We start from the raw sequence: 25,722 nt of genomic DNA, 5'->3' as shown, positions 1-25,722 counted from the left end.
GACAACTGACAACATATAAAAATGTGTTTTCTACGTTTATGTTTTATGACTTATACAGTTGAATCTCCTCTGTTGCCTCATTTTCAATCTGATTATTTTCTTGCAGTATTTCAATGTTTATCGCGCGCACCGCGGGATAATACAATACAATAAAACGCATCACTGAGCAGGTTGGCAGATGCAAATGGCGTGAACTTCATAAAGCGAGAACAAATTGCAGAAAATTAATTCCTCTCATTCAGCCATTCACACGCACAGTAATATTTTTTTTAATTTGATGATTAGAAACATTTACACCTACAGTAATTTAGATATAGGTAAGCACCAAACCAATGCAGGCGGATGTCATGTGATGAACTAACATGTTATTTTATTGTCTACTGTACAAAAATATGAAAAAGCATACAATCAACAGAAATGTGACAGTGTCAAGCACAAATATAATAATACAAAAATTGTAAATGCGCATTCTTTAGGAGGGAACCCAAACGTTGCCGTGTGTGTCTGGAGCCTGGCTGTATGCGATGTTCCAGATCCAAGGTTGATCTGTGGAAAATGCGGAAAGCAGCACAACTGGATTTAAAGACATTTCTTTTGACCTGGCATACATTGTCATGAAATAGTACGTATCGGTATATCGAATTTGGCCACCAGTCTTCCTGTGTGGAGTTGAATGCTCTAACCGCGCTTGCGTGCCTTTTGTGCCGGTACTTCAACTTCCTCCCATATTCGAAACACATGTATTTGTACGACAAAATTGTCCATAAGTGTGAATGTGAGCGACTATATGTGCCCTGCCACCGGGTGGCGACCTGCCAAGGATGCCCAAAGTCAGCCACTATACAAATTGGATGGATGAATGGCTAAATGATCCACACGTATACCTTTAGGGGTGTAGCATGTCGGGGGTAGATCAAATGGCACTGGGAAACCTGAGGATGAAGACGAGACGGGAAAGGGGTTTTTCCGAACTGGGAACGTCTTCATGTTCTGCAAGAAGACAACGGTCACCGTCTTTTCTTCCAAATAATGCACTATAGCATTAGCAGCATTGCCCATGTATGTGTGTGTGTTTTCTCACAAAGGCTGAAGGCACGTAGAGGACGCCGAGCTCATAGGAACGAACCATCACCTGTGTGTTGTTCTTCTCCAGAGCCCCCCATGCCGCTTTGGACAGGTTGGCACTGTAATAATACAATACAATTTTATTTATATAGCGCATTTCATAACAGCTAGAGCTGCAACAAAGCACTTTACAAACAGTAGACAATAAAGATAAGTATTAATAAATATAGATATAAATAATATATTGAATAATATATTATATTATAATATATTGACATGAATAAAAAATATAAGGCATTCTGATTATTACATTTGTGGAATATGAGTTTAGCAGCAAAATCCACCTGTTTTTAGCCATCTCTGGGGGCGGCCATTTTGTCACTTCTGTCGACTGAAAATGACATCACAACTACCCAGGGCTCAGGGAACGACCAATCACGGCTCAGCTTCAGAAAAACAGGTCAGCCCTGACCTGGACACCTGAGCCATGAGCAATTGTGATGTCATTTTCAGTCGACAGAAGTGACAAAATGGCCGCCCCCAGAGATTGCTAAAAACGAGTGGATTAACTCTTATTCCACAAGCGCAATATTTATCACAATGCCTTGTTTCAACTAGTGCACTTGCATAGAACACATTCTTGAAAAAAATATGTTTGGGTTGACTTCCCCACTTTAAATAGTGGTCTCTGCTCAAAAACATAAAAGGCTTCATTTCGACCACACAAACCACATCCAGATAAACAAATATACAATTGACATAAAACGCACACCTAATTTTCCCTCAAACATCTGTGCCAAAGCGCATCTATCCACCAACCTGGTAACCAGGAACCATGCGAGCTGAGTGAAATCGGGTGACGCCCTCATGTACGTCTTGATATGGGGCATGGCGTGAGTCCGCCCGGTGGCGTCCGCTTGCCAGCGGCTACACATCCGCATAAACGAAGCCACACTCTCTCAATATTATCACAATATCATTTACATTGGTGCAATCAATTCATGTGGGAGAACATACTGAAAGTAGGAATGCAGCCAGAGTTGCTTCTGCGCTGTCTGGATGCTGTAGGGAAGCGAGCCCCCGGCTAGTGGACATGAGGAGGCTCAATAAATACCAAAGATAAAAGCCATTTCTAAATAAATGCATAAGACAAAATAACCCTCACCAGGATAACCTTCTAAACTCGTCCTGACATCTTCCACTGATGGATACAACTGCAAAAGAAAAAACATACTTTACTGCAGAGGGTATGAGTCAATGTCAATTTTTATTAGGGGTAGGGAACACTTAAAGATGGAAATCAACCTACATTTTTTTTTTTTTTTTCAAGAATAAGTTCCCAACATGCCCACTAGTTGAAACACAGTATTCTGACTAATATTACGTTTGTGGAATATGAGTTAAGCAGCAATTAGCCATCTCTGGGGGCGGCCATTTTGTCACTTCTGTCAACTGAAAATGACACAACTACTCAGGGCTCAGGTAACGACCAATCACGGCTCTGCTTCGGGAAACAGGACAGCCGTGATTGGTCGTTACCTGAGCCCTGAGTGGGTGTGATGTCATTTTCGGTCGACAGAAGTGACAGTGATTTTGTTTGGGTTGACTTCCACTTCCTTTAAAAATACTACTCAGAGCACAGTTAGGGATAGTGGGCTGTCGGGTGAAATTTCAGCATGAATTAAAAATGGATTAAAACCTCCAGGTGAACTTAATTCAACTTCATTTAAGATGACGCCTAACAATTTATCAACAGTATCTCGCTGTTGTGAGGCTTCAAATAGGAAGTTCAGAAAGACTGGAAGAGTCACTGAAAGGCATAGAAGCCATTTCACCCAAAGCCAATATTCCAGACTTTTTGTGAGTTGAGTCTTGGCGGCGGCGACGGAACGTACCAAGTGAACGGGGGGGTTGGGCCGAAGAGACGATTTTCCCAGCGTGGTGAGGGTGCGCTGGAACTCCCCCGCCAGCCACTTGGTCTTGTCCACCCCCATGGAGCCGATGCTGGAGAACTGGCCCACCACGGGCCACTGGTCCTCACCGGGGATGCACTTGGTGTGCTCGTAAAGCAACTGCAAACCAGAGAGGGACACTGATGGCAATAATGAAAATGAACACAAAATATTTGTTGTTGTTGTTGTTGTTTTTTTACCTTCCTGAGCCTCAGGTGGCCCCAGCGCTCCATGTCTGGCCCTACGTATCTGCCAGGAGTGGAGCCCAAAAGATACACCCTGACCACACACAGACCATAGACTGGATGAGGGTGTGCATCTTAAGAAATGCCTCACCTCAAACACTACACTTTTCCTGCAACAGTACCCTCTGCTCGAACAGACTCAGTTGTTCACCGCACGCGTCGTCCACCCGAACAGGTAAACACCTCATCTCAACCAAACGCTTACTATTGCAGAAAATTGTGATTTCATCGGTTTTAGATGAAGCTTCACAATCGCTAGATGTGACAACGCCTCAATTGGAAGTCTCACTTGACTAAATACCAAATTGTTCCTTAAAACGGAAGTCAACCCAAGCATATTTTTTTCCAAGAATATGTTCCCAGCAGGCCCGCTAGTCGAAACACGGCGTTCTTATTCATTTTGCGTTTGTGGAATATAAATTAAGCAGCAAAATGCACTAGTTTTTAGTCATCTCTGGGGGCGGCCATTTTGTCTTTGTCTGTCGACTGAAAATGACATCACAACTGCTCACAACGACCAATCGCGGCTGACTTGTTTTCTGAAGCTGAGCCGTGATTGGTCGTTGCGAGCAGTTGCGATGCCATTTTCAGTCGAGAGAAGACAAAATGGCCGCCCCCGGGCATGGCTAAAAATGAGCATTTTGCTGCTTAATTTATATTCCACAAACTCAAAATTAATCAGAATGCCGTGTTTCAACTTGTGGGCCCGCTGGGAACATTCTTGAAAAAAATATGTTTGGGTTGACCTCCGCTTTAAATAGTGGCCTCTGCACTTGTGTGTGTGTGCGCATTGATGCAACAAGACATGCCTGGTCTCCGAGAGGTCATGCTCTTTGATCCGCTGGATCCACTCTTCTAGCTCGGGCGCCCGATAGGACGCCAAATATTCCAGCAGGTCCCTCTTGAAAAAGGTGAGCGACTCGCCGCAAGTGTCGCTGCTGCCTTTTGGTAACCGTGGAAACAGAGGACTCATCCACATCCTGGTAGAAGGTAGTTGAAGATTAGGAATTGGTCACTGGGACGTCAGTTCAACTTCTATCATGGGAAAAAACGAACGCACCCCTGCGTCTTCTGGTACCAGTCGGCTCGGATGAGGTTGGAGGTCAGGATGATGACTCGGATGCCCTCATCGTACCACAGCAGCATCATCTTCCTGCAATTGATCAATCCAAAAATTGAAATCAATGTGTCTAGCGATGCAAGAGTGCCGTAACCCAAAAAGAAAAATAATTCTACTAATAGTGAGTCATTCGTACGTGTGGTGCGTGCCAAAAGCGATGTCCAGCTTGGCCTGTCGGACAAAAATATGCGTCGTTATTCATATTTGAAAGAACAATCCATTTGATTCAAATGCTTTGAACGCAAACAGACACAGCACCACAACGCAATGATTCGCCGGGTGCTTTAGAGACGCGAACAAATAAATGCCCCGCCACAAATTTATTTTTCTCAAAGCGTGGCCTCTGCTTTTATAAAAGCAGAGCTTCATTTAAACATTTGCACCCTCCACCTGCACAAATGAATGTCTCGCCTCAAGTAAACTCCTAATTTGTTCTCAAACGTTGGTCTCGGCCTAAACGGACGCATGCAGCATCTCAACTGATTGTCTGGTGTGTTGTTGTCATGAATAAGTACCACAAAATAAAAATGCATATTTTTCCTCAAATAAGGGCTTCTCCACTGACAAAGCACTTCAGCGAATCCACACAGCGCGTTGTACCTGGCAGAAACGAATATGAGGGAAGGGTTGAGCCTGCTGCACCAGCCGAGCCTTGGCCTCCCGCTTGTCCCCGTGGACGATCAGGACGGGACGATCCCTGAACGCAAACGCAGTGACAAAATGGCGGAAAGGTTCACCCGAGCGACGGCATCATTGTGATGGGAACTCACCTGAACTCTGGAGGATACTGCTGAACCATCCAGGCAAGGTCAAAGCAGTAGTTAAACTGTGAGATGAATCGTGTTAGCGTACTGATACAAATTTATTGGTCACAAGCGGAGGGCTGCAGTGCGTTTGCGATTATATATTTTTCAAATATGAATTAATTCTTGTTGTGCCTATTCTGAAGTTATCCTGTTTTTTTTTATATCCCCAAAAATATATATTTTTTAAATGGCTTATTTTCCGTGGGGAAATGGGGGGGGGGGGGGGGAATGGGATGTCAAACTCATTTTTGTCATGGGCCACATTGTTGTTATGGTTTCCTTCAGACTGTGAAAATGATGTACAAGAATTGACTCATTATATAGTTGTAATTAGAAGTAGATGAACATGATTTGCTTAATGGATTAAGAGCTCACCTGAACAGACTCTTTTAAGGTGCCAAATAATGGCGAGAGGATGTCTGCGGAGGAAAACAAAGCAGATAAACATGCTGTAAAAGAAAGCAGGATTACAGGTTCCGCCCTAAAACAAGACAGACTTCCAATCACCTCTGATGTGCAATGCGCCGCTGTTGTACTTCTTGTCCACGCCTGTTACCTTGTTGAGGTAGAACCGAAACATGTCATCGAGGCAGGGAACGCTGGACTCAAAGAAATCGTCGGGCTCGTCAATGTAGTAGACGCGTCCGTGCGGGCTGGGAGGGCGTTCGTCCGCCACCTTCTTGCGTTTGGGACTGGGAGCTTTCCTCACTGGTGGTGCGTTATTCTTCTTCTTTGCATCATCATTATCATCATCATCATCATCGCTGTCGGAGAGCGCCCAGCCGGAGCCGTCTGCCGCGTCCAGCTTCCTTTTCCCGGCTAAAGACGGAGGTGACTCATACTTGACGGGGTATGTTTGGTTCTTTGCAGCTTGCTGTCTGGCCTCAGAGCCGACCACGAGCGCAGGTATCGGAGAAGGTTCCGGTTTCACATCCACGGAGGCGGCGTCTACTTTGGGGACGGGGGAAGAGGGTGAGCCGTGATTGGACATGGTCGCTTGAGGGGGTTTGGACGAGGTCACGGACGGAGGAAGCTCATCGTCGTCGTCCTCGCTGCTGGAAACGCTCCACTTACCGTGCTGACTGTCCTGAGACATACCTGCGCGCACTTAACTAGGGACATAAACATATTTTGGGGTTAATTCCTCTGGACTATGACGAGACCTGCAATAATAGCATTATTTATAGTCAATAATCATAATTTGTCAAATAAAATACGCTATATAATACATATGTCAAATATAAAATAATAAAGCAAAAATAATAAAAAGAAGTACAAGATTGTAGTATTGTATTATTAGTATAATTAAGAAAAAAAACAATAACTTCATATGTAAAATACAATAAATGTAAGTATACATATACAGTATAATACATTTGAAATTCCCTTGGTTTCATTGAAAGCTGCTAAATAAGTCCTTTTAAATTATTTGTTCGCTATCATTTGAGCAGTACAGAGAACCAATGTGTGGTTGAAATTATTTTTCATTTATCATTTTTCTATGCACATTATGTCTTAAATAAAGGCATTATTATTTTTATTATTACTACAGTATTTTCTTTAAGACATATTTCGCATAAAACAAAATGCATACAATGATTTCCATTCAATAAAATAATAGCTAACAAATGCATATGCTTCTAAAAGCGAGTTTTCTGAGAAAATATGCAAATACTGAAATACAGCAATATATACAAAGCTTAAAAGTCTTAAATAGTCTGCATCCTCGACGCTTTTACTGTTCAATTTGACATTGCCATTGTGCATGCACTGCCATGAAGTATGATGTGCAAAGCAAGCCGCATAAAATGACATTTAGACGGCGGTTAAGGGTATAGTATTATCAATAAAATGACGAGGTTTACGCATATATTTTACCTTAAAGTCACGCTGCTGGTATGGAGTTAATAATGTTGCGGGTGTAGATGTTTCACTCAAAAAAAACAAACTTCAATGGGAGTGAAGCAGAGAGAGAATAATGTCCGCTTGAGATATGAATCCGGGTAGAAACGAGGTGAATAGACAGCACTTAAACCAATAATATGGGTCCGGGTAGAAACTGTCATTCGTCGATTAAGTTAAACAACAAGTCTAAAGTGTTTGTAAATTATGTAAAATTGATTACTTTTGAGTCCCAAATTGATACATTATATAAATATTTGCATATTTTAAAAGGGTGGACGATATTGCTATTTCATTCGAAATTTTGAGAAAAAGTATAAATCGTCAAACTAATTTAGGGCAAACGCACTCAATTCAATCAAATGTCTGTTTATAATACCAATGCTCAAAACAAACATTTTGCCCACAACGACAGAAGCGCCTAACTACGGTGCATCGCCAAGTGGCAGTAATGAGCCATGTGGTCGCAAAACCGTCGCCAAACTAAACCACGAAGAAGCACGCTTGCCGTCCACACGCTCCTCTTACGGTTGAGTGTGGCCAGCTAGTCGGGTTTATATTGACTGCTATCACATTTAGTAGTTGTGGGCTCTTTTCGTGCACGGAGAGAAGGCTATAATCTCACACTATGGCTTTAAACCTGACCATCAACACTAGCAACCCACCTTTAGGTGAGTGGCAACTTCTGGATGAGTTTTTTAAAGAATAATAAAACGAGAAATTGGCTAGGCTGCTAACTTGCTACTAGCATAGTTACGTGTCCTCTAGTGACACAAAAACAATCTCATCAGTGGGCATTTAGCCTCATTTGTACTCGGATGGATCTATATTATTTGTTTGGAGTAAAAAAACTTCATCGGCCATTGTATAGTTCTTGTACCACCAAAGTAAATAAAAACATTGATAGGTAAAAATCACGACTCCTAATGGAATAGTGCGTGATGTCCTCTCCAAACATTATCACATCAACAAAATGAATGAATAAAAATTCTGAACACTTTTGGTATGTTCTTTAGCATGCTTAAGTGGGGCGTAAACGTCAACCAATTAGTGAACCTGTAGTCGTGGCACTCAAAACAAGCAACCAATCCACTGAATAATTGCAGCTGCTTCATACCGAGAAGCTCAAATGTTCTACTTTTCTCGAGGTTAATCTACGCCTTGTGTCTCTTCGAAATAAGATTTTTAACATGAAATAAACTTGGAAGTGACGCGAGTTTTTGAAGTGTGTTGCATCAGCCCATGAACAAGCCCGAAAAAGCCCAAAGGATTAAATTGATGCTTCTAACGAAATTCCCGCATGCATGTTCTTCAATGGCACTTACACCAGTAATACTTGAATACAAAATGCATTTGAGGTCAGTGAATAAGTGCATTAAGGGCGAACCATAAGTTTAACAGCGTCGTTCCAGCTTTGACAGCGACTCGACAGCGACACACAGCCGAGTGGGTACTGCATGCTGATGCAAGACTACAACACTCGGATTGATGGATGTACAAGGGGGTGTGCACTACGCGTCTGTCACTAAGCTCAGAGAACGCAGCAGCAACGTCATAATTGCAGACTATCATTATTTATAGGAAAAACACAAGAATTTTTAAATATAAAACAGTTAAATGAAAAATAGCCCTTCCTCCCAATGTCATGCAACACGATGCGCAGACAGACCCACTCGTGATATAGAGAGACCATATAAACATGATTTTATGCCTCCTTCAAAACACACTTAAACTTATGAAAACACACAATGCGAACTACTCCTTGGCACCAGTTCTCACCCCCTCACTTTCAAGAATGCCCGAGGAGAATCAGTGGTTGTTTCACATTGAGATCGTACTGTCTCTTCAGGAGCTCTCCTGACCGCCGAGCATGTGAAAGGAAGCGTGCAGCTCTCGGTGGAAGAAGGCAAGGACACCCGCCTTCACGTCTCTGAGTAAGCAGGACAACCGCTGCAACCAGCTGCCCCCCCTCCCCCATGCCAGAGGTTAAAAGCTGTTTGTTGTCGCACCCGCAGCGCCATCCAGTTCAATGACGCAAACTCCATCAGCCGATACCTGGCGCGGGTGGCGCCGGCTCTCGGCCTCTATGGAGCCAACCTGATGGAGCAGACTGAGGTGAGTGTTGAAAAAGTTGCAAAGATTCTGTTGGAATTAACAGGAGTTATCGGAATAAACAGGAACAAACCACTGAGCTTATGAAATTGAAGGTTGGCTCTTGATTGTGGAATTTAAATATACTGGGAGAAAATATGATTTGTCATAATCCTGATTTAAACAATGAACCAGATTTCATGCACGTTCCAGTAATATAATGTAGCACATTGTATGCCCCGATATAATACAACACTATGTGCCTGCACACTGATCAACCTTTTAACACCATTTTGGATGTTAAAATTTAGACTTAAACACATCTTTGGCTTCATGGACGGTTGTGTGCGTGTCTGTGTGTGCGGCACTTGCAGGTGGATCACTGGCTGGAATTCAGCGGCCGTCGTCTTTGCGGCCAGCCCGATTTGAGCGCGTCTCTGGCTGAGCTGAACAAGGCCCTGTCGCTGAGAACCTTCCTGGTGGGCCACGCCCTCACCCTGGCTGACCTGTCCGTGTGGGCCGCCCTCAAAGGTGAGTGCCTTTAAAAAAAAAAAAAAAAAAAAGAAAACACACACACACAATCCTGATGAGTTTAAAATGTATCGTAAATTGTGGTGGTTTGTCTTCTCAAGGTCACGCTGACTGGCCCAACAAGGGCAAAGCCTTCAGCCACGTCAATCGCTGGTTCTCCTTCCTGAGTTCTCAGGTTCCCTTCGCTGCCTTGGACAACAAATACACCAGCAAGAAAGCTCCACCAACCAGGTCCAATGTAAGCCACATGCGATTATAGATGGCATACAGTGCTTAGTGTTTTTCTCCATAATGAATTACCGTGTAAGTTAGGAATAAATATTAGTCCCATCATCATGAAATACAGTCGACGCCCACATACCCGCAGATTCACATATTCGCTTTTTTTCCCCAATTGTTTTTATATATTTTTTGTTGTTGTTGTTTTTGTTTACCCTCTTTAGTGGTGCCTAGTTTTTCATGAAAAATAGATATTGAGTGTTTATCTGTGTTTTTTTTAAAAGAAATGTTCACGTCTAAAAAGCTGTTTTTTTTTTCCTAATCCATTTCAGTGGTAGTTAATTAAACACGGCTTATTGCTATTCGCGGGCCAGCCTCCTCCCTATCCTTTGTGAATTGCGGAATCGACTGTATCATACACCAAATTATAAAGGTTATACAATATTTATGACTTCGAAATACCCTTAAAAGTAATTTAAAGTATCGTCAATTATTTTATTTCAAATGAAAAATACATTAATTTTTTATTTTTTTTATTTTTCAAAATATTTTTGTAAAATGTTTTAATATGTTTAAAAAACTCTGACTTTAAATAAAGCTACTATTTTGATTCTTGTTGTTGGAAACTACTTAAAGGGGAAAAAAAACCCAAGATGTCAAATTTTGTCATATTTAAATGTTCTTTATCAGCTGCTGTTTTCTTAAATCAATAAAGTATTTATTTTAGAAATATGTTTAAAACAACGCTTCTGCCATCCTATGGTCACTTATCGGGGCCGCCATTTTCAGCTCCCGATAATATTATTATTATATTGAACATTCCATGTTTGTGAACGGCGCAATTACCAAGGTAACAAGGATACATGCTCATTGTGTTGCATACGATTGCACACGACGACTTTGAGTCACAACCTGGATGGACGGCGAATTCAAACATCCAGTAAACTGAACACGCAATTATATTCATTGTTGTGTGATGGTTTTCTTACATGCTTGTCAGCAGGAGGCGAAAGAGAAAAAGGCCGACGTCGGAAAGTTTGCGGACCTGCCCGGAGCTGAGATGGGCAAGGTGGTTGTCCGATTCCCGCCTGAAGCCAGCGGGTGAGACTCGCTCGGGAAGCGAAACACTACATTTTGCCGGACGATTTTCACCTTTTTGTCCCTGCTGGCAGGTATCTGCACATCGGCCATGCCAAGGCCGCGTTGCTCAACCAGCACTACCAGGTCACCTTTAAAGGCCAGCTCATCATGCGCTTTGACGACACCAACCCGGAGAAGGAGAAGGAGGACTTTGAAAAGGTGAGAAAGGCAAATCCTCACATGTTGACAGCGTGTCATCACATGCCTTTGCATCCCCTCAGGTGATCCTGGAGGACGTGGCAATGCTGCAGATCCGACCCGACCAGTTCACCTACACCAGCGACCACTTCGACGTCATCATGCAGCTGGCCGAGCAGCTGATGGCCGAGGGCAAGTCCTACATCGATGATACGCCGCCTGAGGAAATGAAGCAGGAGCGGGAGCAGCGTACCGAGTCCAAGTGCAGAAATAACAGTACGTATGAAACAACGCAACACGTTGTTTGCCAACAATGAATTCCGTAACTGTGAATTAGGGCTGCTCGATTTTGCCTAATAAGAAAATCACGATTATTTTCTCTCAAACACGATTTTACGATTACGATTTTTTTGTAAAATAATGAAAAATGAAGTATTTTGAATGTCTTTTCTGAGAACTTAATTTTTCTTTCTTTGAACTCCAAATGCCAGTCAATTTAAGTTCAATGGAGGGGATCGGCTGGCTAAAATGCAGCCTCCTACCAGCCCGACCAGAGCAGGGATGGTTCAGAAATGGTTCAGTTCTATTCCAGGCAATTTCCAAGTTTCAATCCCGGGCTCCTAGCTCACCATCGACCTGGCCAATTCCGTCAGTTGAGCATACGCTCGTCTTCACTTCCTCACTCACCGGGCAGTCGGTTCAGATAGTCGGCCCCTGCCGCAAACAATCCCCCACATGTGTGACTTTCTCCTCGGCCAGCGGACAATCGCTTCCGCATTTCGGCAATTGGATCGAGCGCGCTACTCGCGTGACCGCATGACAAACACGGAAGTAACCACCGGAAAACTGAGATCTTAATACGAAGAGAAGAGTAACAAAGTACAGATACGAAGAGAATGTACAAACAGAGCACAATACAGGAAGTACAAATGGGCTACACTTGGATACACCAAAAATAACAAAATCGAACGTGCCGATTTTAACATCGTTTTATCCAGAAAATTCGGTTACGCTTAATCGCTTGATCGGGCAGCCCTACTGTGAATATTTCCAATCGTCCAGGACATTTCAAGGCTAGCTGTAGCTTCCAGGCCATATATGTTTATACATTACCGCTGATGAATTCTGTAAACCAGGAAACAATTATAGTCTTGTTTATTTATAAATCACTGAATATTTTGGGTCCGGAATACGTGACGGAAATGCTGATTGAATATAAAAATATTACTAAGAAAAGAGCCAGTGGGACTAGAATATGACTTTTTTTTTTTTCCCAGCTTTGGAGCAGAACATGAAACTATGGGCGGAGATGAAAGCCGGCACAGAGCGCGGTCAGATGTGCTGCATGAGGGCCAAGATCGACATGAATTCCAACAACGGCTGCATGCGGGACCCCACGCTGTATCGCTGCAAGAACAGCCCCCACGCCCGCACGGGAAGCGCATACAAGTACTCAAATAAATCCGACCCATTTTTGCCGTTTTGTGCGGAGGAATATTTTCCAAACTGAGGACCCTGTCCTCTTTCTCCTCCAGGGTCTATCCGACGTACGACTTCGCCTGCCCCATCGTGGACAGCAGAGAGAATGTGACGCACGCCCTGAGGACCACCGAATACCACGACCGCGACGAGCAGTACTATTGGTTCATCGACGCGCTGCGCCTCAGGAAGCCGTACATCTGGGAGTATTCCCGCCTCAACCTGAACAACACGGTGCTGTCCAAACGCAAGCTCACGTGGTTCGTGGAGGAGGGATACGTGGACGGATGGTGAGGTTGGCCGTGCGCCCGAACGCTGCCTTGCGCAACGCGCCGGTTGACGGCGCGGTGATTCTTTCTCAGGGATGACCCTCGCTTCCCCACAGTCAGGGGAGTCCTGAGGAGAGGCATGACCGTTGAGGGCTTGAAGCAGTTCATAGCAGCACAGGTATGTTCATCCCATAGGTGCTCTTCTCATGAAAGGCCCCAGTGCGCCGAATACATTCTTAGCCAAATTGATCATTTGTGGGTTGAAACGTTTTTTTTTGTTTTTTTTTTTCAATCCAAACAGATTTTTTTTTTCAAGAATATGTTCTATGCAAGCCCACTAGTTGAAACAAGGCATTCTGATAAGTATTGCGTTTGTGGAATAAGAATGAATCCACTCGTTTTTAGCCATCTCTGGGGGCGGCCATTTTGTCACTTCCGTCGACTGAAAATGACATCACAACTGCTCAGGTAACGACCAATCACGGCTCACCTGTTTTCCGAAGCTCAGCCATGATTGGTTGTTACCTGAGCCCTGAGCAACTGTGATGTCATTTTCAGTCGACAGAAGTGACAAAATGGCCGCCCCCAGAGATGGCTGGGGGCGGCCATTTTGGGGTGGATAAACTTTTATTCCACAAAAGCAATATTAATCAGAATGCCCTGTTTCAACTAGTGGGCCTGCTGGGAACATATTCTTGAAAAAAATATGTTTGGGTTGATTTCACTTTAAGGACCCAGTCAAATAGCATAAAACAGTAAGCGATTGACGCCCCCACTAAACTGCCCATATTAGTAGTTACCACTTGACACAGATGACACACTTTCATATCATTTCAACTGCCCCTTTCAATATGAACCTTAAAAATAGCTTACAAATGATTAGATTTGAAATAAATGCACCAGACGTACGTACATGCACCTACAGTATGACAAAGACTTTCTGCGACTTGCACTAACAACCCAGTTTAAACCTGGCTCCTCCCCGACATACAAAGCGTGTCCGTCGGTGGCGGTGTATGACTTGGACATACTTCCTTGACACCAAACTGGACTACGTATATTCCTTTTTTTTTCCAAATCCCTCTCCCATTTGCAGGGTGGATCCAGGTCAGTGGTGAACATGGAGTGGGACAAGATCTGGGCCTTTAATAAGAAGGTACGGCTTTCCCTTCTTATCCTGCAACATTACACAAACAATGAGAGAAAACTGCAAACGGCACAAGGCGCTCTTATTTCAGGTGGCCAAACCAGAGTAAGTGGAGGCTCACGTTGAAAGCTTGTTAGTGGCGAGTTTAGTCAGGCAGCTGGTATGGCTTCATCCCTTCACCCCCCCCCCTCTCCCCCCCCCCCACACCCATAACCCAATAAAACCAGAACTTTTTCCCCAACCTTCCAACAAGTCGTTCCATCTCTTGTCCCACATTTCTTTATTTATTTTTTTCTCCCCCATTTGTGTGCTACGTGTTGTTTTCTTGGCTGGCTAGCTGCTCCACACACGTAAATCCAGTATGTTGAAGTAATAGACTAATTTACAGGTACAGTATGCTGTATATATGTTAACTTTGTGTGTTTTTCAGCGGGTGTCGTGTTAAGACCGATAAGTAGCAGTTAAGCAAAGATAATTACACATGTTGATAAAAAGTAAAGAGGCGGAAATGATGGGAGAAGGGTGGTTGTGCTCCTCATTGAACTATTCAATGAATTGTAAAAAAAAACAAAAAAACAATTGAACATGCATTATTAAAATGTACTATTTTAGATATTTTACACGAACATTTGAACGTCATCTACGAATGAGCTGTCGGTTTTAACAATCAAATGTGGCGATGGAGCGCTAAGGTTCTTCCACTCTTGTTTCGGACGCCAACGGTTGGAACTCAAGAATGAGATTGTTTTACTTTTGGGAGGGCTCAACATTGGAGTTTGCGCCACCTTTTTTCCAACTGTACCCGTGTGTGCGTACGTGACGGCATCTCCTCACTCTTGTGTGTTTCCAAGCTGCCCGTTAGCTGCGTGAAGGTACTCCTCTCTGCCACATCCTCTCCATTTTCTTCACCCCCTGACACCCCCCCACCCCCTTCCGTCATTCTGCTTCAGGCTTAGCCGCTGTTTATCGTGGGTGAGATGCAAGAAGGGGACTTGATGCTGTTTAAAGAGCTTGGAAAGAAATAAGTTGCTAAAGGGGATTGTGGACTGAAAGCAGCTGCTTTTTTATTTTTATTTTTTTTACCTGCATGCAGCAGTGATTCACTCATTGTCTGTTTCCCCCCCTCTCATGTCTCTCCCAAAGGAATTTTTTTTTTTTTTTTTTAAATTTATTAATTTTTTTATAAACTGTGTTTAACTCCTCTTAAATCATCGCGTGCATGTGTTAGGTGATTGACCCGGTAGCGCCCAGATACACGGCCCTCTCCGGCTCGTACGCGGTTCCCGTTTCTGTTCCGGAGGCTACAGAGGAAATGAAAGAAGTGGCCAAACATCCAAAGGTGTGCAGTCGTTCCTCACATCCACACGTGTGCCGTTTACGTGCCGTGATTCTCATTCTCTCGCTCTCTCTCTCACTCTCTCTCTCGCTCTCTCTCTCCCTCTCCCTCTCCCTCTCTCTCTCCCTCTCGCTCTCCCTCTCGGTCTCCCTCTCGGTCTCCCTCTCGCTCTCCCTCTCTCTCTCCCTCTCTCTCTCCCTCTCGCTCTCCCTCTCGCTCTCTCTCATGCTCTCTCTCTCCCTCTCCCTCTCGCTCTCCTCTCTCTCTCCCTCGCTCTCTCCCTCGCTCTCTCGCTCTCCCTCTCGCTCTCCCTCTCTCTCTCCCTCTCGCTCTCCCTCTCGCTCTCCCTCTCGCTCTCCCTCTCGCTCTCCTCTCACGCTCTCTCTCTCCCTCTCGCTCTCCCTCTCGCTCTCGCTCTCCCTCTCTCTCTCCCTCTCTCTCTCCCTCTCTCTCTCCCTCTCTCTCTCCCTCTCGCTCTCCCTCTCTCTCTCCCTCTCGCTCTCTCTCTCTCTCTCTCTCCCTCCCTCTCTCTCTCCCCCTCCCCCTCCCCCTCCCCCTCCCCCTCTCCCTCTCCCTCTCCCCCTGCCCCTCTCCCTCTCCCTCTCCCCCTCTCCCTCTCCCTCTCCCTCCCTCCCACGTAGAATGCCGAGGTGGGCACGAAGCCGGTGTGGTACGGACCCCGAGTGTTGGTGGAAGGAGCGGATGCCGAGACGTTGACCGAGGGCGAGGTGGTCACCTTCATTAATTGGGGCAACCTGATCATCACCAAGATCAACAAGTACGCACCTTAATCGTCTCACGCCGTATCGTAATCGTAACTCGGTTTGGTCGCACTCTGCATCGAATTGTGCGCCGGTTTTGTTCTCCAACTCCAAGCCTCAAATGTGGGCTCAAATGGCAAAGCAAATAAATCCATGTGGTACAGTTGTAGTACTTGTGATTAAAGCCGCCAAGTGCACAAACAGTCTTCTATTTGAGGAGCATGCTTTATTTAATCAAGTACCCTGCTTAGGGCATGAGTCACCTTTTAAACAAGAAACGCGCTCGCGGATTAATTAAAAAAAAAAAAAAAAATTTCCACGCCTCTACTCAGGGGAGCCGACGGGAAGATCTTGTCCATGGAGGCGCGCCTAGACCTGGACAACAAGGACTACAAGAAGACGACCAAGATCACCTGGCTGACGGAAACCGCAAGCGCCCCCCTCCTGCCCGCCGTCTGCGTCAACTACCAGCCCCTCATCACCAAAGCGGTCATCACCAAGGACGACAACTTTAAGGACTACGTCAGCAAAGACAGCAAGGTGCGCGCCGGTTAAGTTGTCTCGTCCGAGACGACGCGGACCTGTCGCTGCCATGACGGTGTGATGTCTCAGACGGAGGAGAAGATGCTGGGCGACCCCTGTCTGAAGTCTCTGAAGAAAGGCGACATCGTTCAGCTACAGAGGCGGGGATTCTACATCTGTGACCAACCCTACGAGCCAGTCAGGTAAGGAGGAGGCTGATTTTAACGGGACGCTTAACATGTACGACTGAGATGGTAGTTTTTCGTTCGTTTTAGCTTGGAGAAGGCCGTGAAAGCGGAAAGCTACACCTCGAGATTGATTCGTTGCACTTTTGACGTGGCAATTCCAATCGAAAAGACGGGAGCCAAGTCGGCGGCGCACAGGAAATTTGATCAAATTGTTTCAAAAGTTACTAAATGTGCACGAAAATCCACCTTCTTTTCAAAATGATTACGACAAAAACAGCGAACGTTTCACTGCCGTAAAGACAAGAATCGACATGAAAAAAGTACATTTGAGGAAGATAATGACTTTCTTCTGCAGTCCTAACAGCTGCAAGGAGAGTCCATGTGTCCTCATCTACATTCCCGATGGTCATGTCAAGGAGATGCCCACTGCCGGGTCCAAAGACAAAGACAAGGACAAGGGCAAGAGCCAGGCACCCGCCAACACAGTGAGTGTCCATTGTGTTCGTTTTGTTCCATTCAACTCTGCTGGTGTGAAATCCACCTGTTTTTTGTCCATCTCAGGGGGCGGCCATTTTGTCACTTTCTGTCAACTGAAAGTGACATCACAGTTGCTCACTTCTCAGTTGCTCTTGATGTCATTATTCAGTAACAACCAGTCATGGCTCGGATGAGATTGGTTATTACGTGAGCCCTGAGCAACTGTGATGTCATTTTCAGTTGACAGAAAGTGACAAAATGGCCGCCCCCTGAGATGGACAAAATGGCCGCCCCCTGAGATGGACAAAAACAGGTGGATTTTGCTTCTTAAAGCGGAAGTCCACCCAAACATATTTTTTTCAAGAATACGTTCTATGCAAGCCCACTAGTTGAAACACAGCATTCTGATAAATGTTGCGTTTGTGGAATAAGTGTTAATCCACTCGTTTTTAGCCATCTCCGGGGGCGGCCATTTTGTCTTCTGTCGACTGAAAATGACATCACAACTGCTCACAATGACCAATCGCGGCTCAGATTCAGAAAACAGGTCAGCCGTGATTGGTCGTTGTGAGCAGTCGTGATGTCATTTTCAGTCGACAGAAGACAAAATGGCCGCCCCCGGAGATGGCTAAAAACGAGTGCATTTTGCTCCTTAATTTATATTCCAGAAAACGCAAAATGAATCAGAATGCCGTGTTTCAACTAGTGGGCCTGCTGGGAACATATTCTTGAAAAAAATATGTTTGCGTTGACTTCCGCTTTAACTCATATTCCACAAATGCAATATTAATCACAATGCCGTGTTTAGACTAGTAAAGGTGCGCAAAACATATTGTAAAGAAATTTTTGGGGTTGACTTCTACTTTTAACGTGCCTGTGGGAGAGCCATTCTGAATGTCTCCAGGTTGTGATGTAACAGTGGGGTTCATTTAGATAATGCGGGCAGTCATTGGCAAACAAGGCAATGGGCATTTCTTTTTTCATTTTCCAGAAGGGGATATTTCCATATAGCCAGCAAAGCTTGCGGAATCCAAGCTAACATCTTAGCGTGAGGCTGCGGAAATGTGCTGGTAACCAGCGAATGTTGTGTCCCGGGCTTCTCTTCTTAGCAGGCCCCCGCTGCTGCCGCCAAAGCGTCCCCAGCTGCGTCCCTGGCCGCTGCCCCTGCCGCCACCTCCTCCACTCCAGTTTGTGAGCTCTTCTCGAGCATCGTCGCTCAGGGGGAAGCTGTCCGCCAGCTGAAGACAGCCAAGGCACCCAAAGAGGAAGTGGACAAGGCGGTGAAGCAGCTTCTTACCCTGAAGGTAAAACTTTCATATACAGCGAGTGAACTCTCGCTATTCTTGAGGGGTAGCCCCAATGAGAATAGCAAACATTTGCCAATCATGTTTCAAATGTAAACAGTTTTATTAATATTAATCCCCCCCACCCCCCCCCCCCCCAAAAAAAATGTGATCTATCCCTCTAGTTTGCTGTAAATAATAAAATCCTATTCATGATGATTCAATGAGTTTGTTCCTTTCTTATTTTGTTCCAGGCTCAGTTTAAGGAACAGACTGGATCGGACTACAAACCGGGTATGTCTCCCCCAGCCCCCGGCCCAGCTCCAGTTTCCCCGTCAGGAGACTCTGCCCCCTGCCCGTATACGCGCGTCTCTCAGCAGGGCGAGCTTGTCAGGAAGCTGAAGGCAGAGCAGGCGCCAAAGGTAACTGGCCTCAATGTTCTTACTGTGGAACCTCCAACAAAACAACAGAACCTGTTCTGTTACTATTGGTTGAGTTTTCACGTTGCTCTCCTTTCGAAACATGAAAGTTCATTTTATTTACGTCAGGAATGGGCAAAATATGGCTTGAACTTTGACATTAGCATATAAAAGTACATCATCTGAAATATTTGTTGGATTTTTTTTTTTTTCTTGCTTTCCCCACAAATTGGATGATTAAAATGGTGACTAATTGACATATAGGAAATAATCAAATAAAAATATTAACAACTATATTTGAATTAGCAAAAAATGATGAGCAATTGAAACAAAACATAAATGAATTATTATTTTGGTATCAAAAATAATTGCACACGTTTGACTCACACATTTTAACAATTGTTACCTCACCTACAAATTGACCGGCCATTTCAAAAAAATCAAACCTCTGCCCACCCCTACTATAGAAGCTCACTGAGCTGAAGTCTAACAAAATGATGATTAAACCCAAAGTTTAGTTTGATGTTAGAGGCTTTTTTTGGGGGGGGGGGAATGGTAGTCAACCCATTCAAAACCAGGCACTTTCAGACCCTCTTTTACCCTAACGTTTAAAAATTAAAAAAAAATATATATATATTCCTGGGATTGAATGGCTGGACTTTGAAAAGACGTATAAATATGTCTTTGGGATTGAATGAGTTCAACTTCACAAATTGTGCCACTTTTGGCCTGTTGGATCTGGGAGGTTCCACTGTATTGACATGAGATGTCCACATCGCATGCATGCGTCCCTTCAGTGGTTCCAGTCACTTCTATAGCTGCATTGATCTTGTTCCTCATCTGTCCGTCAATTTCATCCTCACACCGTCACGTGTCTCATCTTCGACCGCTAACGTCATGCCGCTCTGCTAATCGTCATCCTCCCCCGTCATCGCTCGCATGGCTTTCCCATTTAGTTAGCCCGCCGCTACAAGCTACTCTGTTGATGGCACCAGGCGCAGATCGACGCGGCGGTCAAGCAGCTCCTGGCGCTCAAGGCCGAGTTCAAAAAATTGACGGGTCAGGATTACAAACCCGGACCGACCCCGGCGACTGCTTCCACTGCCCCTTCGTCTGCCGTGACCTCTTCTTCTTCCTCCTCCCGCTCCTCTTCCTCCTCCTCCTCCTCTTCTGCTTCAACCGGCTTGTACGAGCGTGTCGCGCAGCAGGGAGATCTTGTGCGGAGACTCAAGTCGCAAAAAGCACCCAAGGTATAACATGATTGTTAAAAGGGGAGTTCAAGACTCAATTGAGATATAGTCCATCTTGTACTGATGAGTTCCAAATGTAAATTAAGGCTCAATGCCAAGTTGGTGTTTAAAATGAAGAATTCAAACCAAAATTAGGGTTTCAAACGAGGTTTAGAGTTTGGAGTCTGTGTTATGGTTTCAAGAAAAGGTAATTGTTTCAAATGAGGTTTTTAATCCTTGTTTAGGCTTTCAAATGAGGGTTAAGGTTTCAAGTCTGGTTTAGGGTTTATAATTTGGTCTTCAGTCCTAATTTGGGGCTTCAAATTCAGCGTTTTAAGACCCCGAATGATTTATGCACCGTCTTTGGCGGTCAGCTGGGATGAACTAGAACCAGGTTTAGGGTTTCAAGTCTGGGTTAGGGTTTCAAATAAAGGTTTGGGTCTCAAAATAAGCATTCAAACCTAAATTAGGGTGTCAAAAATTGTTTCAAACAGGGTTTAAGGTTTAGATTTTTGGATTTCAAACCAAGTTTAGGATTTCAAAGGAGGCGTTTAATCCACCCTCCACTCAACGGTCACTTGATTAGGTACACTCTCTGTTCTCAATTAGGACCAAGTGGACGATGCGGTCAAGCAGCTGCTCGCACTGAAGGCCGAATACAAGCAGGCCACCGGCGAGGAGTACAAACCCGGGGCAGCGCCGGCCCAGAAAGCCCCAGCTCCAGTTCCGAGCGAGATTGCATCCGCCGCCGGCCTCTTTGAGAAGGTGGCTCAGCAGGGAGAGTTGGTCAGGACGCTGAAGGCCCAAAAGGCCCCCAAGGTGAGACCAAAGGGGGAATTCTGATTAAAAATGGAAGCAATAATCCCTTTTTCGACTTATCATTTGATATCCGCTAAAGTACTCACCTATTTTAGTTTTTCTGCATAACGTGGGAATCGTTTCGTGAAGGAGGCCACGCATCGCTGAGGTCATCTGTTTCAGGATCAGGTGGACGCAGCCGTGAAGACATTGCTGGAGCTGAAGAACCAATACAAGACGCTCAGCGGGCAGGAGTACAAACCGGTGGCGGCGGCTGGCGGTGAGGACAAGAACCGCAAGGAGAGGGAGAACAAGTCCGAGAAGCAGGGAGGAGGAGGAGGAGGAGGTGCCGCAGGAGGAGCTGGCGGAGGAGCCAAGAAGGGGAAAGGAGACAAGGCAAGTCAGGGCAAGGATTCCGCCGCAGGAGCTGGAGGTGCAGGAGACGGTCAAGGCCCCAAAAAGCAAACACGGTGAGTGGCCAACGTATTGCCTGCTCCGTTCGTTCATCCTTCCATTTAAATGATCTAACAATTTTATAAGCTATGATATGTGCCATGTACAGTATTACCGTTATTGCATTCCTCCATTTAGTGTGCGTAATTGACAGCTGTTTATTTTACTTATTTATTTATTTTTGAAATACCTCGCCTGATATTAATCTGCCTCCGTCCTTTTCAGCTTGGGATTAGAAGCTAAGAAAGAGGAGAACCTGGCAGACTGGTACTCTCAGGTACATTGAAATACACTCACCGACCACAACAATGGGGTACACATTTCTTAGGGCGTAGGATGGCCGTGTGTAATTATTGGGTGACCAGGTGATCACCAAGGCGGAGATGATCGAATACTACGACGTGAGCGGCTGCTACGTGCTGCGCCCGTGGTCCTTCGCCATCTGGGAGGCCATCAAGGACTTCTTTGACCGCGAGATCAAGAAGCTGGGCGTGGAGAACTGCTACTTCCCCATGTTCGTCTCACAGGCCGCCCTGGAGAAGGAGAAGACGCACATTGCTGACTTTGCTCCAGAGGTGAACGAGCACAAAAATACAATCCTAAGATTTTCATTGGTTTAAAAACTCCCAATATTGTTGCCAATCAATTGCCCTGCTCTCTAGGTTGCCTGGGTAACGCGCTCAGGGAAGACAGAGCTGGCAGAGCCCATTGCTGTCAGACCCACCAGCGAGACAGGTCGGACATTCTGGAATAATTAAAAAAAAAAAAAATTCTGTTTACTTTTAAACTTTTAGCTCAATTTTCGGCCAGTGTGAAGTCTTTCCAAGGTTTTTAAACCGTTTTAGTGAAGACATGTCAATAAGTAACGGGAATTGGCATCTATTGAGCTGAAGCTTATGAAAAGCACAAGGAGCAGGTAGTTATTTGAAAGATGAGCTAAAAAAAATAATAATCACACTCATGATTTTTTCAGATGTCTGTTTGGCAAAAATGGCCGAATTTTTTTCTACTCACCTGTCAAAAGTATTCTTTTTTTTTTTAGTAATACCTAGGAAAGAAGAATTAAGAAATACACGATTTTGCGTTTCAGTGATGTATCCAGCCTATGCCAAATGGGTCCAGTCCCATCGAGATCTGCCAATCAAGCTCAACCAGTGGTGCAACGTCGTGGTCAGTCGATGCATTTCCCATTCTCTACTTTGGGTTCATTAAAGTTGGACAGTTCGAAACCTGACCTCTCCCCCCCCCCCCCCCCCCTCCTCTCCCAGAGATGGGAGTTCAAACACCCCCAGCCCTTCCTTCGGACTCGTGAGTTCTTGTGGCAGGAGGGACACACGGCCTTTGCTACCAAAGAGGAGGCCGCTAAGGAGGTAACCTGCCTTAAATTAGAGATCTGCCATGGGAGGTCCTTTCAGAAATTATTCCTGCAGAGCAGGGCCATTGCTCTTTTTGTTGCTTAATTAGAATGTATTATATTTATTCATAGGTGCTTCAGATCCTTGACCTGTACGCCAGAGTGTACGAGGAGCTGATGGCCATCCCAGTGGTGAAAGGCAGGAAGACCGAGAAGGAGAAGTTTGCCGGAGGCGATTACACCACCACCGTGGAGGCCTTCATCTCCGCCAGCGGCCGAGCCATCCAAGTACGTGCTCCCCCAATCGGAGCTTGCCGTGTAGCGGTCCGGACTAGCGTGCTAACTTGGCCTCTGCCGGCCGCCGCAGGGTGCCACCTCCCACCACCTCGGTCAGAACTTCTCCAGAATGTTCGAGATCACGTTCGAAGACCCCAAGAAGCCCGGCGAGAAGCAGCTGGCCTTCCAGAACTCTTGGGGTCTTACCACCAGGACCATCGGCGTCCTCACCATGGTGCACGGAGACAACAGGGGCTTGGTGCTGCCGCCCAGAGTGGCCTGCCTTCAGGTAGACACTCCACAGCGTAAACTTTTTTTTTTTTTTTTTTTTTTCCAGTTTTATTTATTTTTATTTTTTGGGGGTGTGTTTGTGGCACTTAGAAAGCGAATCTCCACTGATTGCTCACTGATTCTACTAACAACATGGCTGCATGGCTGTTGCTCAGGTTGTCATCATTCCATGCGGAATCACGGCATCGCTGGCAGACCAGGAAAAGGAAGCGCTGATGAACCAGTGTGACAAATACCTCAACAGGCTGCAAGCCGCCGACATCAGAGTGAAGAGCGACATCCGGGACAACTACTCGCCAGGGTGGAAGTTCAACCACTGGGAGCTCAAGGTCGAAAGTCACCACCTTAACGGATGCCATTCATTACAAATTGGTGAAAAAAATGAATTCCTTTCTTTTTTTTTCATCCCCCCAGGGGGTTCCCATCCGCTTGGAGGTGGGACCGAAGGACATGCAGCAGCACCAGTGCGTTGCCGTTAGGAGAGACACTGGCGAGAAGGTGACCATCCCCGAGGCCGAGGTGGAGAAGAAACTGGCCGCCATGCTGGAGGACATTCAGAGCTGCCTGTTCAAGAAGTAAGACATACTAGTACATTAAACCCTTTCATGCATAGTGGTCACTACAGCGGACAGCTATTTCAAAGTTGCTTTCGCCAATATTAATTTACATTTCCCAAAAATATTTTTAATCCTTTCATGCATTCATTATGATTTAATGTTATTTAAAATATAAATATATTTTTTAGTTTAATTAATATAGGTGGCAGCAACTTTTAAATAGATGTCCACTGTAGTGACTTTGCACTTTGCATGAAAGGGTTAATAGAACATTGACACTTTTACTTCTACCATGTGACTTTTACAGGTATTTATTGGCAATGTTAGGTGATAATTTAAGCAGGGCCTTTTGATAAAATCTGTCATTTATTTATTTTTTTAAAAAAAGAAAGATTTGCAATTTGAATTATTACTAGTGGAGCTGGAAAAGTCACTAAATATCATTCCAGTACACTGTTAAATATGAACATAAATACTCAAATATAGTTGTTGGTTTTTTTTTTTTGACAGAGCATCAAATGACCTGAAGACTCACCTGGTGGCTGCAGACACGATGGAACAATTCCAGAAGGAGCTGGATTCTGGAAAGGTGAGAACTGGTACCACCGCACCCAGAGGACGTCCTCCCCTCAGTCAACACTGTGTTAACTAAAGTGCACACGCGTTCCGATTTTTAATATCTGTGCACTTGGGTTTTTACTCGCGTACTCAAGATGACCGATTCAAGACTCAAGAGGAAACCACTTTTAAGACACCCCGATAATCTACGAGAGATAGACAAAATTCAGGAATTGGTTCATAAAGGAAGGGAAATGCTCAAAAGGGGCATGATTGTGTGCAACCTCCTTAACGCGTGTTCCCGTGTGGTAGATTGTCCAGATCCCGTTCTGTGGTGGCATGGAGTGTGAGGACTGGATCAAGAAAACCACTGCCAAGTATGTACACATGTGTCCTAGTTCTCCTCCTTTTGCCTTTTTGGAGTGCTAATGGTTTTATTTTGCGTGTCAGGGATCAGGACCTGGAGCCAGGAGCGCCATCCATGGGTGCCAAGAGTCTGTGCATCCCCTTCTCGCCACTCAAGACGCTGCAGCCTGGTCAGCTGTGTGTCTGCGGCAAGGCACCGGCTCAATACTACACCATGTTTGGACGTAGCTATTGAGGATGGTTTTATTGTAGCAGTAAAGGGCTTTTTTATTCCCTTCCTTTCATCAACTCTTTTTTTGTATTGTATCTCCTGTGAGCGGGTTTTCAATGGCACTTGTAGTCTTCTATCATGCATATCTATTTTTTTTTTTTTTTTTTAAAGGAAAGCATGTTATCGGGTGAGAGAAACTATTTAAATCACATGTGAGATAAACTCCTCTAAATGAAATGGCAATTAATGAATAAATACCATCGTTTTCATCACGGGGAACCAAGCGGTCATGGCAGAAACTACCTTGGAATTAATGGCCGCCTCTCTCAGGTACTCTCGATTTGGGCTTTAGATTTTTTTTTCCCATCCAGCTCCCTTCTGTGTAGTCTTGCAGTTAAAAGAAAAAAACGTACATCTTTTTGATCTACAGCCCAATCATGATGTACAGCTGGCTGTGTGACTTTAAAAGACAGCTATTTATGCTGCGGGGTCACAATTTAAACAATTTGTCGAGATAATAAACTTATTTCTGTGGCAAA

The 25,722-nt window shown here is 44.9% G+C and overlaps 2 protein-coding genes and 1 long non-coding RNA gene across 10 annotated transcripts; 2 read left to right on the top strand and 1 right to left on the bottom strand.

Moving 5' to 3' along the window:
* Nucleotides 1-343: 343 nt before the first annotated feature.
* tdp1 (tyrosyl-DNA phosphodiesterase 1) lies at nt 344-8,031 on the bottom strand. 2 transcript variants are annotated; one of them, XM_086026438.1, is made up of 17 exons: nt 7,756-8,029; nt 7,067-7,136; nt 5,696-6,300; nt 5,564-5,607; nt 5,153-5,208; nt 4,983-5,079; nt 4,519-4,553; nt 4,323-4,415; nt 4,072-4,242; nt 3,218-3,296; nt 2,961-3,137; nt 2,231-2,279; nt 2,083-2,149; nt 1,885-1,992; nt 1,082-1,184; nt 885-990; nt 344-546 (listed from the first exon to the last, which is right to left on the bottom strand). In XM_086026438.1, exons 3-17 carry the CDS (start codon nt 6,282-6,284, stop codon nt 473-475), a joined length of 1,848 nt encoding a protein of 615 aa, XP_085882564.1. In that variant the 5' UTR covers nt 6,285-6,300; nt 7,067-7,136; nt 7,756-8,029; the 3' UTR covers nt 344-472. The 2 variants fall into 2 exon arrangements, with proteins under 2 accessions (XP_085882564.1, XP_085882565.1); XM_086026439.1 differs by lacking the exon at nt 7,067-7,136 and having other exon boundaries at nt 7,756-8,031.
* On the top strand, nt 2,637-6,495 carry LOC147149672 (uncharacterized). The gene is made up of 3 exons (XR_015086264.1): nt 2,637-3,437; nt 4,933-5,185; nt 6,059-6,495. It is a non-coding gene; the product is annotated as an uncharacterized LOC147149672 (long non-coding RNA).
* Nucleotides 7,546-25,722, top strand: eprs1 (glutamyl-prolyl-tRNA synthetase 1). Of its 7 annotated transcripts, none has more exons than XM_086026429.1 (35): nt 7,546-7,761; nt 8,940-9,024; nt 9,106-9,205; nt 9,556-9,712; nt 9,814-9,950; nt 10,935-11,032; nt 11,104-11,230; nt 11,293-11,485; nt 12,487-12,658; nt 12,745-12,978; nt 13,051-13,135; nt 14,054-14,113; nt 14,956-14,976; nt 15,333-15,443; nt 16,082-16,218; nt 16,534-16,741; nt 16,814-16,926; nt 17,267-17,396; nt 18,498-18,692; nt 18,926-19,093; nt 20,086-20,340; nt 20,929-21,138; nt 21,301-21,587; nt 21,796-21,847; nt 21,936-22,145; nt 22,233-22,305; nt 22,661-22,740; nt 22,839-22,940; nt 23,057-23,212; nt 23,292-23,489; nt 23,647-23,820; nt 23,906-24,066; nt 24,559-24,637; nt 24,919-24,983; nt 25,057-25,722. In XM_086026429.1, exons 1-35 carry the CDS (start codon nt 7,719-7,721, stop codon nt 25,205-25,207), a joined length of 4,827 nt encoding a protein of 1,608 aa, XP_085882555.1. In that variant the 5' UTR covers nt 7,546-7,718; the 3' UTR covers nt 25,208-25,722. The 7 variants fall into 7 exon arrangements, with proteins under 7 accessions (XP_085882555.1, XP_085882556.1, XP_085882554.1 ...); XM_086026430.1 differs by having other exon boundaries at nt 10,932-11,032; nt 18,501-18,692; XM_086026428.1 differs by having other exon boundaries at nt 7,547-7,761; nt 10,932-11,032.

This window comes from Filicampus tigris, chromosome 3 (assembly GCF_054856515.1).
Source record: "Filicampus tigris isolate MCC_2025a chromosome 3, RoL_Ftig_1.0, whole genome shotgun sequence".
NCBI classification, from domain to species: domain Eukaryota; kingdom Metazoa; phylum Chordata; class Actinopteri; order Syngnathiformes; family Syngnathidae; genus Filicampus; species Filicampus tigris.
Note: the sequence above shows the minus strand (reverse complement) of the source record. Positions and strands in the feature narration are given on the sequence as shown.

Bases quoted from the DNA above. Each gene is read 5' to 3' on its own strand.
- tdp1 (XM_086026439.1), bottom strand. From the start codon at position 6,284: ATGTCTCAGGACAGTCAGCACGGTAAGTGGAGCGTTTCCAGCAGCGAG. The intron at 5,608-5,695 runs GTGATTGGAAGT...TTTCCTCCGCAG, and splicing joins CGGCGCATTGCACATCAGAG to ACATCCTCTCGCCATTATTT. The intron at 1,185-1,884 runs GTTGGTGGATAG...GTATTATTACAG, and splicing joins GCATGGTTCCTGGTTACCAG to TGCCAACCTGTCCAAAGCGG.
- eprs1 (XM_086026428.1), top strand. From the start codon at position 7,719: ATGGCTTTAAACCTGACCATCAACACTAGCAACCCACCTTTAG. The intron at 15,444-16,081 runs GTGTGCAGTCGT...CCTCCCACGTAG, and splicing joins AAGTGGCCAAACATCCAAAG to AATGCCGAGGTGGGCACGAA. The intron at 24,067-24,558 runs GTAAGACATACT...TTTTTTTGACAG, and splicing joins CAGAGCTGCCTGTTCAAGAA to AGCATCAAATGACCTGAAGA.